Source organism: Podarcis raffonei, chromosome 3, assembly GCF_027172205.1.
Source record: "Podarcis raffonei isolate rPodRaf1 chromosome 3, rPodRaf1.pri, whole genome shotgun sequence".
NCBI classification, from domain to species: domain Eukaryota; kingdom Metazoa; phylum Chordata; class Lepidosauria; order Squamata; family Lacertidae; genus Podarcis; species Podarcis raffonei.
Window position 1 is genome coordinate 43,557,782 of NC_070604.1, and position 12,929 is coordinate 43,570,710.

A 12,929-nucleotide genomic window follows, 5' to 3' on the forward strand; every position below is an offset into this window, starting at 1 on the left:
CTAAAGGAAAGTGCATGCAAGCATTTTGTATTACTACAGAATGACTGCTCCCCACATCAAATGGGGAGTGTACTTTGCATGGACGCGTGCAGCACCCCTGATCCTACACGGCTCCTAGCAGTATTGTCTGCCATCGCCCCCCACCCCGGCTGGATACCTGGAAGTTCCCGCCCAACCTCAGACAGTCAACCAATCCCGGTGGGGGAAGCTTTGCCAGGGGAATTGGCCAGGTAGGGGGTGGGACTTCCCTACCCACAAAATAGAGGGGGAACTTACCTGGGGGGTCACAGTTGGCTCCAGAGCTTCTCCCACCCCGCCCTCCCTCAGTAAAGCTTTCTTTTGCAGGTTAACTTTGTCACAGGTATGCTGGTGCTGCTACATATTGGTTGCTGTGAAAGGGCCGGAAAGGAATTTTCCTGCATTGGCTGGTTTTGCCTTCCCCATAGCAAAACGTCACAACTTTGGTGGTTTCAGGCCTTGGGTGGAATCCTTTAGTCTTTCTTCCCTAAAAAGGGAGGGATGAAGCGGTGACCCATGTCCCCCCTGCAGCAGCGATCCCAGGGTTCCCCGTTAAAGGGGTTGTTCTGAGGGGAGTCATTGGTCTACCCCGTGTTGTGGCGAATTGGGGGGCGGGCTCCCTGCTTGAACAGACGTTCTCCAGAGACAGTCCAATCCCCACTCAAGCTGGATAACCCTGATGTTCCCCAGATCCCCGGCTGGGGACTGGGAGGGATAAACACCCAAGGCCTAAGCCAAGGTCTCCCTACATCTGAATCTTAAATAAAGTTGTGGCCAATTTTAATCCCGTAACACAGTGTTGTGTGTCTTTATTCCACGTGGGAGCTGGCCTTGGGTTGGGGGGGGGGTGTCTCTGCCTGTCCATGCAAATGCAACTGCTCTGCATAGAAGCCAAAATATATTGGAATACAGTCATACCGTGGTTGTCTAACGCCTTGGGAGTCGAACGTTCCGGCTCCCAAACAATCGAAACTCGGAAGTGATTGTTCTGGTTTTTGAACTTTTTTTGGAAGCCGAACATCCGACGGGGCTTCCGATTGGCTGCAGGAGCTTCCTGCAGCCAATCAAGAAGCCAAGCTTTGGTTTCCAAACATTTTGGAAGTTGAACAGACTTCCAGAACGGATTCCATTCAACTTCCAAGGTACGACTGTAATAATTTAAATGTTTAAAACACTCAAAGGAGTTTAAAAGGTAAATTGCTGAAAATACAGGAGAGGGTCACAGGGCAAAAGAGGAGACATAAAAGCTAAGCTGCTCCAAAAAAACCTTTTAGAGAGAAATTGTTAGTGCTTACTTGTGCACCAGCTGCTGCAGCTGCTCCAAATGGCGGCCTCATCATAGGCTGTCCGTACATAACTGGCTGCTGTGGCATCATTGGAACACCTGATCCAGGAGGTTGCTGGGAAGTATTAAGAGAACAATGAATGATGCATGCAGTACAAACAAGGCAAGCTTGTGTCTTAGCTGGCTGACAACATCTTGGCAAGACAGGTACTGCTAGCCTCCATCCTTTCAGGTATGCACAGTCCAATGAGTGTGCCAGAGTTCCACTATACAAAAATCAAATCTCAACAACAGCAATGCACACTTCAGGTAGGTTGTATACCCTATTGCCAGTAGTTGTCAACTTTTTCAGACCTGGGACTCACCTTTAACCCAAGCATGCATTGTGGGACTTATTTTCTTCTTATTTCTTTTTTTTACTATCTATCAGTATGGTGGTAGTGCTGCCACCTTAGATCAGGCTGTGATCCTTTACTGAGTCCTAACCAGCCAGATGAAGACCAACGCCCTTTGTAATCTGTTAGCAAACCCCAGCAAACTCCTTATGCAGTGCACTGTGTATTGTGCAGTGACAAGCACAGAAATTGGTGTTCGGTGCATCGTTTCGCATCAGATGTATTCTTTTTAAAGGGAACGTGTTCCTGGTCTTCAAGGTTCAAATGATAAACTTCAATGTGTGACAAATGTCTGATGAAAACTAAGAAGGCAGGACCAAGGAAAGATTCCTGGGGCAGAGCTTCAGAGTTCTGCATAGTTTTCTTTCTCCTTCCAGAAGCATGCAAAATATCCAAGTTAAGCAAGCTTACAAAAAAGGTAATGTGGGCTGACTTCTGTTTTTCCTCCTGCTGAATGCTGACTTTTTTTATATAAAAAAGGGCAAAATATACAAGTCTTGGCCATAAGCAACTTAAAAAGGAAGCAAAGGTTAAGTGGCAGGTGGTGGCAACCCTTCCTGTCATTGTTTTTTTGTTTTGTTTTTTAAGAAAATAACTGATCAAGTACAATCTCTATTATTAAATGTCACTCACCATCCCAAATCCTGGTGCAGGCTGTGCAGGGGGGGCACCTGATGTAGGAGGGGCAGCACCTGCTGGAGCTCCAGATCCTGTCTAGAAACCAGAATAACAAACACCAGACACTGATTACAGATTATACAGATATGAACGCATGCACACACTCACTTCCAACATTAAGTCACTGTTCAACACTCGTTACAGAAGCCCATCCTGCCATTTCCACATCCTGCCAAAGTTAAATCAACACAGGACAGATTAATTGTATTAAAAGCTGTCATCCAGCAATTATCCTCCTCTTCCTTGTTCACGTAAGTCTCAAGGATTTACAGTTATACAATAAAAAAAACCTAACATACAGTCATCAATTTAGTTTGTCGAATGTTACAAAGTTCTGGGTTTATTCAGAGCTACCTTTGAAAATATTCAACTTCTCTATGTTATTCACTTGTTTCTCAAGCAGACAGGCTCATAGCCAGATCCGAACACAGTGACTTTGGCCCCAGTTCCCGCCTTGTGTGCAACCCCTTTCCACTAAACTGCCACAATCTAGAACTCTGAAACATGCTGGGTCTTGAACTGGCCATACTGTCGCCATGTGATGACAAGAGGTGCAAAATGTGGCACTAGGATACTGTAGCTAGGCATTTTGATCACACCATGCTTATCTTGTTTTTACTGCACTGGCTGCCAGTTCATTTCCTGGCTCAATTCAAGGTGCTTTATAGCCTTAAATGACTTGGGGGCAGGGGACCACAACAAACGGTTTCTCCCATATGTTCTTCCCCAGATCATCACTGGACACTCTGTTTCAGATTATGCAGGCTAGTCAGGCAGTGGGCAGCAACCAGAGGCAGAGCTTTCTATGGAGTGGTGCCTACCCCACAGAATAAATTGAGATTTGCCAGGCCCTGTCTCTTTACTGTTTTAGAATATTGGCTGAATATTTTCTTGTTTAATTTGAAAGCTTTTATATTTCAGACTGCTGTCCCAAGGTGGTGGATTGTTTCACAACAACCAACAACACTATTAACAACAGTGATTTCAACAAATATTCTAGCTTCCCATGGTTTGTTAGCACTCTGGATTATTCTCTGAAATAAGGTTGGGTATAGTGAACAAAAGCATTTATACTAAAGGTACAGGAGGCATAAATTGAAAACATGCTTTCATTCAAACACTAAGGAAGTGTTATGCTCCCGGAACAAATGATAAGATAACTACATAATTTAAACAATAGTAGGATGGGATATACATTTCCTAAACTTTCTAACATTAGTGTAAACAGACTTCAGACAATCCAGCCCAAAATAATGGTTTTCTAGGGTGACAAAGCTCTTGCTTGTGGCAGAGTCTATTGAAACAGTTGATCAATTCATATGCATTTCACTAAAAATAAGAAGTATCAACAACACTACATACCATTGGGCCACTTGGAGGAACGCCAGTTGACCATGTTGCAGGTGCTACTTTGGGTTGCCAATTGGCTCCTCCTGTCAACTTCCTCTCTCCTGCGTTCCACTGAAGATCTCCCCTAAAACAGACAATGATTTTGAATGCTAATCAATCAACCAACCAGCTAAGGGACAGAACTGGAAATAGTGCAATATTTTGGGCTGGAACAAAAGCAATGTTTAGATTTGCACTACTACTGGCTTTTAGATTACAAAATGAAATACAGGTATACCTCATGTTATTGTGCTTCACTTTGCATTTTATTGCAGATATTGCTCCTTAAAAGGAGACGGGTGCAGCTGTAGGCAGCCTGCCACTTCCAATGGAAGGAAGCCTCCTGCTACCGCTGCCACTCTCTGGCCATGGGAGTGCAGCTGGCATAGCGCTGGAGTCAGGTTTCCCTCCCTCCCCCCCCCCCCTGCAGCCTTGGGGGCCTGGCTTAATAGACCACAGTGTAATGCAAGCATAACTTTTACCTGCACTGGGAAACAATTTTGTGTGTGTGTGACTCACTTTATTACAATATTAGCTTTATTGTGGTAGTCTGGAACCAAACCCGCAACACCTCTGAGGTATGCCTGTACAATGTTCCTTAATCTTCAGTATGCAATGGAAAATACAGCAATTCATAAAGCTTTCACTTATGAAACTGTGGAGAGAAATACTAGCAGTCCATTCTGCCATAAGAGACCAGGTTTTTACTGACAGGACCATTCTGTTTTTGTCATCTTTCCAAAGAATGGATTTAAAAGAATACATAACCAAGAGGAGTGTGAGGGGAGTGCACCGCCCCCAGCAGCGCAATCCCAGTAGGGTGCCATTGTGGCTGCCCCCCCTCCGGGCGCCCTGCCCCTGCGGCCGGCGCGCCCCACCCCCAGGACACGCGCCAGCCCTGCTCTCCGCTCCCCAGTGCCAGAGCATGAAGCTCCACCACTGTTTATAGGGAAGCAGAAGCAGAAGTTTCATTAAAAATACTACTAATAAATAGAAGCACCACAAATGCAAAGTCAGTCAGTAAAAAGTACAGTATATTCATGTCTGGGATTTTGATTTTACTAGCTACTTACTTCTTTGATGTTGTACCAGAAATTCCAAGATCTGCAAAGATGGAAAGGTAATTTGAAAACAGTTTTGCCCAACTTGCATATAAAGATATCAACATCTATTTCAACAGTTCTTACAAATGACCAAAATATGCCTGATCATTTGATACATAGGAACATGGTATAAGACAGCTTTATGAGTTAGAGAATTGGTTCAGTTGCCATCTAGCAGCAGTTCTGAGGAACCAGTGACTCTCTAGATTGAGGTTTGGACCACAATTTCCACCATCCCTGACCACTGGTCCTCCTAGCTTGTAGTACAAATACAGGTGGAGATGCACGTTTGAGAAACTCTCCTCTAGATGGTGTTGGACTCCCAACATTTCCAGTTATCATGACTAGTTGTCAGGAATGATTGGAAAGGGGATTCAACATTTGGAAGGCCACAGGTTCTCCATTCTTGACTTAATGAAACCACTGACTAATGAATGCAATTTTGAGCTCATTGAATCATTAAGGGTCAACAGACTTAAGCAGCATTTATTCAGCTATAAAAAAGTGACTGAAATGAAAATAACGTACAATATATCAAAAAGGTTTCTCACACTATTCAAGGACAGATGCAACACTGAGATGCAATTTCATAATCCTATCTGTTCTGGGCATCTTCATGCAAACACATGGCCTTTATTACTGTCATCTGAGTGTTAATCTCTGAAGCATAAGGTAAAGCCAGAAATCAATGCTTATTTTAGGTAGCATTTACTGGCCATCCATGTAACCACAAATTTAATTTTCTACTTCTCACTTTAAACGCTACTCTTAGGAATGTGAGTAATTTTATTTGAACTATTATTCTTCCATTTACTATCTAATTTTTTAAAAAATGTCTTCAAGTGATTTGCTTAACTTGTAGAATTGAGCCAACTCAGCAATATAAAAAGTGTTGTATATGCTTCAGTGTCACAAGTTCAGGACGAGAACAGGAATTTCCTGTCACACAGAAAATGAAAACCTCATCACTTTGTCTTCCTATAGGGGAAGAAACACATCCTTCTGCAATAACTATTGAAGAGATACACAACAGAGGCACACAGAGTGTAAATCATGTCCAACTGATTAGTACGATACACCATGGGTCACCGAAAAAAACAAAGCGAAACCCACTTCCAAGCACTGAAGTTTCCCAAACTTACTCCCTACTAAGTTTGCGAGAGAGGAATCAAGATCACTTCCAATGCCTTTGGTTGCAGCTGAAGTAGAAGAGGCGGCTATTCCTGAAGCAGAGAGCGGTTGACCAGATGGCACCATAGTTGGCATAAGGAGGTCACCTAAGCCATCAAACACTGTAGATTAAAAAAGAGCAGTAGTTTAGGGCACCAATCTTTTGTAAAGCACGGCCTGGGTTAACATGGGTTGAGGCAACTGACATCCAAAATGGTCAAACCATGAACTTCGTAACACATACAATCACTACAGATCTTAGTACCACCATCACATAGATTTAATGTTAATGTAATGCCAATGGAAGGCATGCATGCAAGCTATCTGGCTAACACACTGAATCTTACTCTAATCCTGTATATAATTTATTCTAATGAATAATCTGAAAAGATCCAAATAATGACTAGTATTTTACCTTGGAAACCTCTTAAGATGTAGAATACCCTGCATTTCAACACTGCTTAGCTTCCAATACCATTACCATGAATTCAGATGGAAAGAGAAATGAAGTTATGGGTTGTTGTTGTTTTTTTAAAAAAATCAAGACAAGACCACGTATTATTATACTACAAGAATCTTCTATGGGGTCTTTGTTACATTCTGAAATGTCAAACAGGGCGTCTGTCTGGACACTGTTTCTCCCCAGGATAGTCCTTGGGAGAGGTTAGGAGTAGGTCTCAGGCTTGCACACTCCATCCCTTCATTTTTCCCTGTGGTGGGAAGAACAACTGAACTAGACAGTAGGCCTCTATTTGTGTATGAATTCAAGGTATCACAGTCCACTTGCCAATCAGCTTTCTAAGACCAGAAAAGAAAGCATGGAGTTAGGTAACTACTGAAATGAATTGTGATTGCTGCAGAATTGCAGATGTGGAAGGAATTGCCATCAGATAGTCTTCTCATAAACTACATTCAATAACTATGATATCCCTAAGTTTAATTCTCTGTAGCCAACTTTTTAATCTTTCTCCCTTCAAAAACATCTGAACTACCCCACATTTAGTTTTTACATATGGCAAAGAGAAAATTAGGGACACCATATGGCAATGGTTTTATTGCTTCTGGCAGGCAAACATGGGAAGTTTCAGAATATCTCCTTGAATTTTTGACCTCTAATTTCTATCTCAGCATACTTTATGGCAAACATTTGGCCAATTCTCCTTGGGATTGTCTAGGTAGTTCTTGTAACAGTACACATTAAGTGTGTCAGGAAGAATGGATAGTTGTGGGTGCAAAGAAAATTGGAAAACATAAAACCTGCTCAACATTAAACAAGGGTAAGAAAGCCAGAGAAGATAACTTGTAGTAAGAATTCCTGGGACAGAAGTATCAATAAGCCTGTTGTGACGTCCATTGGAAAACTAACTGCACAGTAAGTTTTCCAAACCACAAAAGTATTTCATTTCTGACATCTACAAGCTAGGATAGTGGGTTATATTTTTTCCTTTAAAAGTTTTGCTTTAGAAGGTATCAGAAAGAATATAATATTGCCATGGATTGGCCTAACTTTTCCAGCTCAAATATCACATTTGGAAAAATATACCACAACCCAGAGGATCTCATCCCATTATACCTAATTAGGTAGCAATTTCTAAGCCAGACCAACATTACATGGTGAGTACACCTATTCACATCAGATGTGCATGCCAATGTTAGTAAGCCGACTTGCACTATGCTCCGACAAGCGATCAAATAAAGCAAAGCAATACTAAAATATTTTGTTTTTATTTATTCTGTTGCAGAACTCACCCAAATTGCAAATTTGTAGCAAGGCCCCAGCATGAAAGTATAGAATGAAAGAGATACAAACAGAAAACGACAGAGCAGTGATGAAAGGTTAAGCTTTATGTCAAGGGAAGAACACCCTGGAAGTCCATTATATCTAACATTTTTGTGCCATGCACGCTTGGAAAAGGCTCAGCAAAAATAGCAAGACCACACATCCATATACTGAATAAACAGTACAAAGTGTCTGCAGTTTCAGGAGTTTCCTTTAAACAAACATGCACATGCAAAGAGAGGACTTTGGTTTGATCTGTGTTTAAACCCTACGAAAGACAACTGCGTGACAGGAACTTTGCTTCAATTTACACTGCGCTAAACGTTTACCCATTTCAAAGGAGCACAAGGCAGAAAATTTTTAAGCCTCCAAAGAAATCCTTCTGAATGCCCTTTTGCACATCAGGTAGAGTTGTAACAGCATCTCATCTCATAAATGAAATCAGCATTTTGTTCACAAAAACAAAATACCCCAAGTCACCTGAGGGATCAAAGGAAGTGCCGCCAGGAGAAGGTGAGGGTGATGCTCCAAAAGCAGCTTCAAAATTGGGCTGTAGTATATTAGCCTGAGCTGGAGTAACAGGGGAAGGTGAAGGAGAAGGAGCAATAAAAGAACCCCCAAAACCTGTGGAAAAATGAAGGAGGGAGAAATGAGAAAGTAATTAGATAACTACTAAAAGCTGGCCAGCACACACAGATCTGAATACTCTTAAGGGGCAAAGCAAATTTTTGGATACATGGTACTATTTCTTGCTTTACATAGCAGAACAACTGGGGACTGTTGCACATCCATCCTCTCAGAACACTTTATGGTAGGACTTAATACTAAAAAACCCCCTCTTGTCCTGATCAAACTATTAGGGATCAAAGTGGCTTGCTGTATCATTTCCTTCCCTTCAGTACTTAATTGCTGCAAGATCAATTTAGAGCTGAGATAAGGGTTGATGTAAGAGCTTGCACACTTACTGCCAACAACTCAAAAGTTACTTTTGACCATTTGCTGTGATTCTACATTAGAGGGAAAAAGAAACTCTAATAATTATATAATCACTTGCGAAATATATAGACCAGCTTTATTCATTGTTTGGAGCCTGCAAGTGTCCCAGGCTAGGAATAATACAGTGAAGGACATATGATCTCATCGGACACATTATGGTACACATGGCTATCCTGCTCTTTTGACATATTTGTGTACTGTACTATCAAGGTACATTTTCTGAATCAGAGAGCACTCCAATATTTTGCTACTCCTTTTACTGCCCTTCTAGTGCATTAGTTCTGAGAAATTCGTAAACATCATCATCTGCGTAGCAGCCATGAGTTAGTTAGCAATTATCTAAGCTGGAGGGTATATTTGTGCACACATTTCAATTATAAACCCCATTTTCACTCATTGCATTAACTTGAGCAAAATAAACAATTGGCAGTAGGCAAGAGAAGAGGGCTGAAGCAGTAATGTGCTTCCTTTGGGCTGCAAGGCAAAATAATACAGCTAAGAAGGCTTAAGTCAGTCTTATTACTAAGGGTCTGATAAAGCCATAAAAGCCTTCAAGAACTAGAAGCCAAAGCAGGGGTGGAAAACCACCTTCAACCCAAGGGCTGCATTATCCTCTGGGCAGCCTTCCAGGGGAGACCTGCTAGTGGTGGGCAGAGCAATGGATGCAAATTTTAGCTTTGTACAGTAGGCTAGTTTCTATACACATTAAACACACCCCTCTCTATCCTTCAACCAGGGAAGCAAGAGGTGCTATCAGAGTTCAAGGGCACTATCTGGCTGTGCAAAAGCCCTCAAGGAGAACGTCTATCGGGTCCATTGAGGGGTGTAACTTAGGGAGAATTCTGAGGGGCAGCTAGAGAGGCCTGAAGGGACCCAGACCCAGGGCCTGGATTTCCCCTACACTTCCAACTTTTTATATCTGCCGCTGCATGAATCAAGAACTAAATGTTTGGCACCTCCGGTTTCATGCTTTAAAAGCTCTGCCTTTACTTATGTTATTGCTGAAGCCTAATCAAAGTCAAAAAAAAGCAAGCACAATTGCATCTATGGTGTAAACGTGCTACTTACTAATGGCGTTGCTACTAATAATGAATAACAGAGAGCATTGCTACTGAGCAGCCCGTGAAATGGATGCATTGTGAGAAAGGACTTTCTGCAATACATTTTAGAGGTCCAGGTGGAACTGCCTCCACAAGAAAAGGATGCCTCTATACTATAAACATGAAAGGTTGGCTTTGATGAAATATTGTTCTTGTCAGGAAGGCACCCTTGGAATAGCATTTCTTGTGTTCTCTTTAGAGGTGTGCAAATACAGACAATTCTGTTCTGGACATGCATCTTAGGCAAATAACTACGTCCCCTAATTTTGTGTGCCTCAAATCAGCCAAACCTCTCTCAGGTCAGGGCTTTTTGTTGTTGTTTAATGTTCTTTGTTTCATTCAAATACATTTTATCCCGTTTTTACTTCAAGGAATTTGGGGCAACATCAAATATCCTGTAAGCACATGTACCACGTTTGATCTGAACAACTGGGTGACACAGACTGTGCTGCGTGAGTGGAGGTGGTGCCATGATCAGAGAGTGGGAATTTTAACCAAAAGATCTCCCTGGTCTTAGTCTAATGCTAACTATGGCACCATGCGGACTCTTAGGATATTAATCTCTAGTTCATTTAATTAAACGTTTCACAGAATAAATTTAGGCTAACGAAAAGCGTCAAAATGATGTCTCTGCAAATACTTTGCTTTCCACTGCCATCAGTAGAACAGAAAAATTCCTTCTTCATCCTGACTGGCTAAACAGAACTAGCAGCAACACAATTCTATTGGCTTAGAACAGTGGTGAGAAATCTCTGGCCTGTAGATTGAAAGTGGCTTACTAGGCCTCCATATCAGGTTTCTCACATCACATTACTTCCTACTTCCCTGTGAAATTCTACTGAGTTACAGCTAAGCTTTTAGCACTGAAAAAAATGACTTCCTCTTTTCTCTGCGTTCCAAGAAAGGCAAGCTAAGATGTTTCTACGTGTGTGTGTGTGTGAGAGAGAGAGAGAGAGAGAGAGAACATGACAGACAGAGGTGGTGTGTGTTTTGACTCCACCCATTTGAGCAGGTGGTCCTCAACCACTTCCCTTACCCTGAAGGAATTTAGCACTGCAGAGGCCTAATGTTCCCCACCCCTGGCTCAGAGTCATGTTTTCTAATGCACCAAATGGAGTGAAGCTTGCTGCTTCTGTAAGCGATCACCCAATACCTGTGCTCAAGTAAAGAAATATTAAAAAATATTTTTTAAAAAACTAGCACCATGATGTTAAGAATGGCACATAATTGTTTTTCATTACCAGCCAATAGGTCGGCGGAAGCAGAGGAGCTAGAAGCAGCTTGGGTTGCAGGCTGGGGTTCAGGAGCACTACTTCCAAAAGCATCTATAGGTATTTCCATGAGACAGCAATAAAAGGCAAGAGGGTTTAAACAATGAGTAGGTTAATGTACAAGTTTGGGGCAAAGCACACAACCCTGGACTACCAAAACAAGACAAGTGCCATTTTTCATGGCTGTAGAAAAACCACCACCAAGGATATTAGTAAGTTTTGATCACAGCTCTTCCAGAAGAAAGCAAAAGAAAGCTATCCTATACCACCCTACTGAATTACCAGTTTGCATTCGCTGATCTGAAGCAAATCACTTAGGTACACTTTAGCTGAAGGAAGGAGAAACCTGTGGCATTCCAGATGTTGCTGGACTCCAGCTCCCATCAGCCCCAGCTGACATTGCTAGTAGTCAGGGATGATGGGAGTCTGGTCCAGTAACAGCTGGAGGGCCTAAATGGAAGCTCAGCTTTCTGCAAAAAAAACTCTCCCTCCCTGCCATCATTGGCAAAGTGACAGAAAGCTTGATTGTACAGAAAATAAACACATGTATGCAAATATTTTAGAGGGAAATATTTTCCAGGCATTGAATGGAAAAAGCATAATTAAGGTACAGTCAAATTCAGATTCTCAAATTTGTAAAATATGATAAGCTTCCACAATTTTGCCCTTTTGTATCAAATTCCACAGAAGTGGGATCAACTGACATATCTCTCCCATTTGAAAACACATCAACAAAAGTTTCTCAACTCCATTCCTTACTAGTTACTTAAAGATATTAGGCAGCTGGAAATAGAAACCACACAAGCAATATAAAAGCATCACTGCAAAGCACTCTATACACACTGTAGGTGAAGAATGTAATAATTCAAGTTATTTAAGCAAGAAAGCAATTCCATGCATGAAATGTTGCTGAAATCAGGAGAGATGATGGAATAAATAAAAAGGGCTAATGGTTTATTTTATAGCAAACAGTTTAAATGCATATTCAGTAACAACATAAAAACTGTAACAAACAAAACTGTTAAGGAACTTTAATTTCTAGTGAAGAAAAATGAAATGGAACTGAAATGAAATGTGAAGTTCTCTAATGGTGAGAAGGAACAATACCCACCACCAAACAGGTCAATCACACCTGAAGACTCCACTTTAGCTGGGGAGGCAGTGGGCAGGGACGATGGTGCTGCAAATGCATCCACTGCAGTAAGCATGATATATTTAGTATAAGCAAATCAGGAGTGATGAGATCCAACTACCTTGGATCCATGAAAACACAGTAAATAAACATTGACTTCTGAGATATCAGCACACATGTTCCCTTTACATTTCTCATGCAGTATCCAAAATTTAGTTCTTTCCACTATAGTACTTTAAATAAGCATTTTGCAAGCAGTGCAACTATTTTAACACACACACACACACATACACACGAGTTCCTTGACCATTTCTATTTATCTTCTATACATACAAATTTTATCATACATTATTTTCCCTTGATACTCATAAGGATTTTTAAAATATTTTATCACTCCGCCGACATCTTGTGATAATGTCTCATCTATGAAATCAACTCACTGACCCAAAAAGTACTTTTTATCATAGGGAGAATTTTGCATATACAAGTCCTTCCCCCAAAATTCCCTGTATCTACCAAGTCATGCTACCACTACTACTTATCCTAATCATTGTTGTGACACATCTGCAGTATGATCTTAAGCATGCCCACTGAATCAGGAGTTCTATTGAG

At 41.5% G+C, this 12,929-nt stretch overlaps 1 protein-coding gene across 1 annotated transcript in view; it reads right to left on the reverse strand.

Moving 5' to 3' along the window:
• The window catches only part of SNAP91 (synaptosome associated protein 91), a 68,548-nt gene that overhangs the window by 2,556 nt on the left and 53,063 nt on the right, over positions 1-12,929 (reverse strand). The window contains exons 22-29 of the mRNA XM_053381390.1: positions 12,297-12,380; positions 11,156-11,239; positions 8,299-8,442; positions 6,011-6,160; positions 4,839-4,869; positions 3,739-3,850; positions 2,332-2,412; positions 1,314-1,418 (exon numbers count right to left, since the gene is read on the reverse strand). Coding sequence (XP_053237365.1) covers positions 1,314-1,418; positions 2,332-2,412; positions 3,739-3,850; positions 4,839-4,869; positions 6,011-6,160; positions 8,299-8,442; positions 11,156-11,239; positions 12,297-12,380 — 791 coding nt within the window. The remainder of the gene's footprint in view (positions 1-1,313; positions 1,419-2,331; positions 2,413-3,738; positions 3,851-4,838; positions 4,870-6,010; positions 6,161-8,298; positions 8,443-11,155; positions 11,240-12,296; positions 12,381-12,929) is intronic.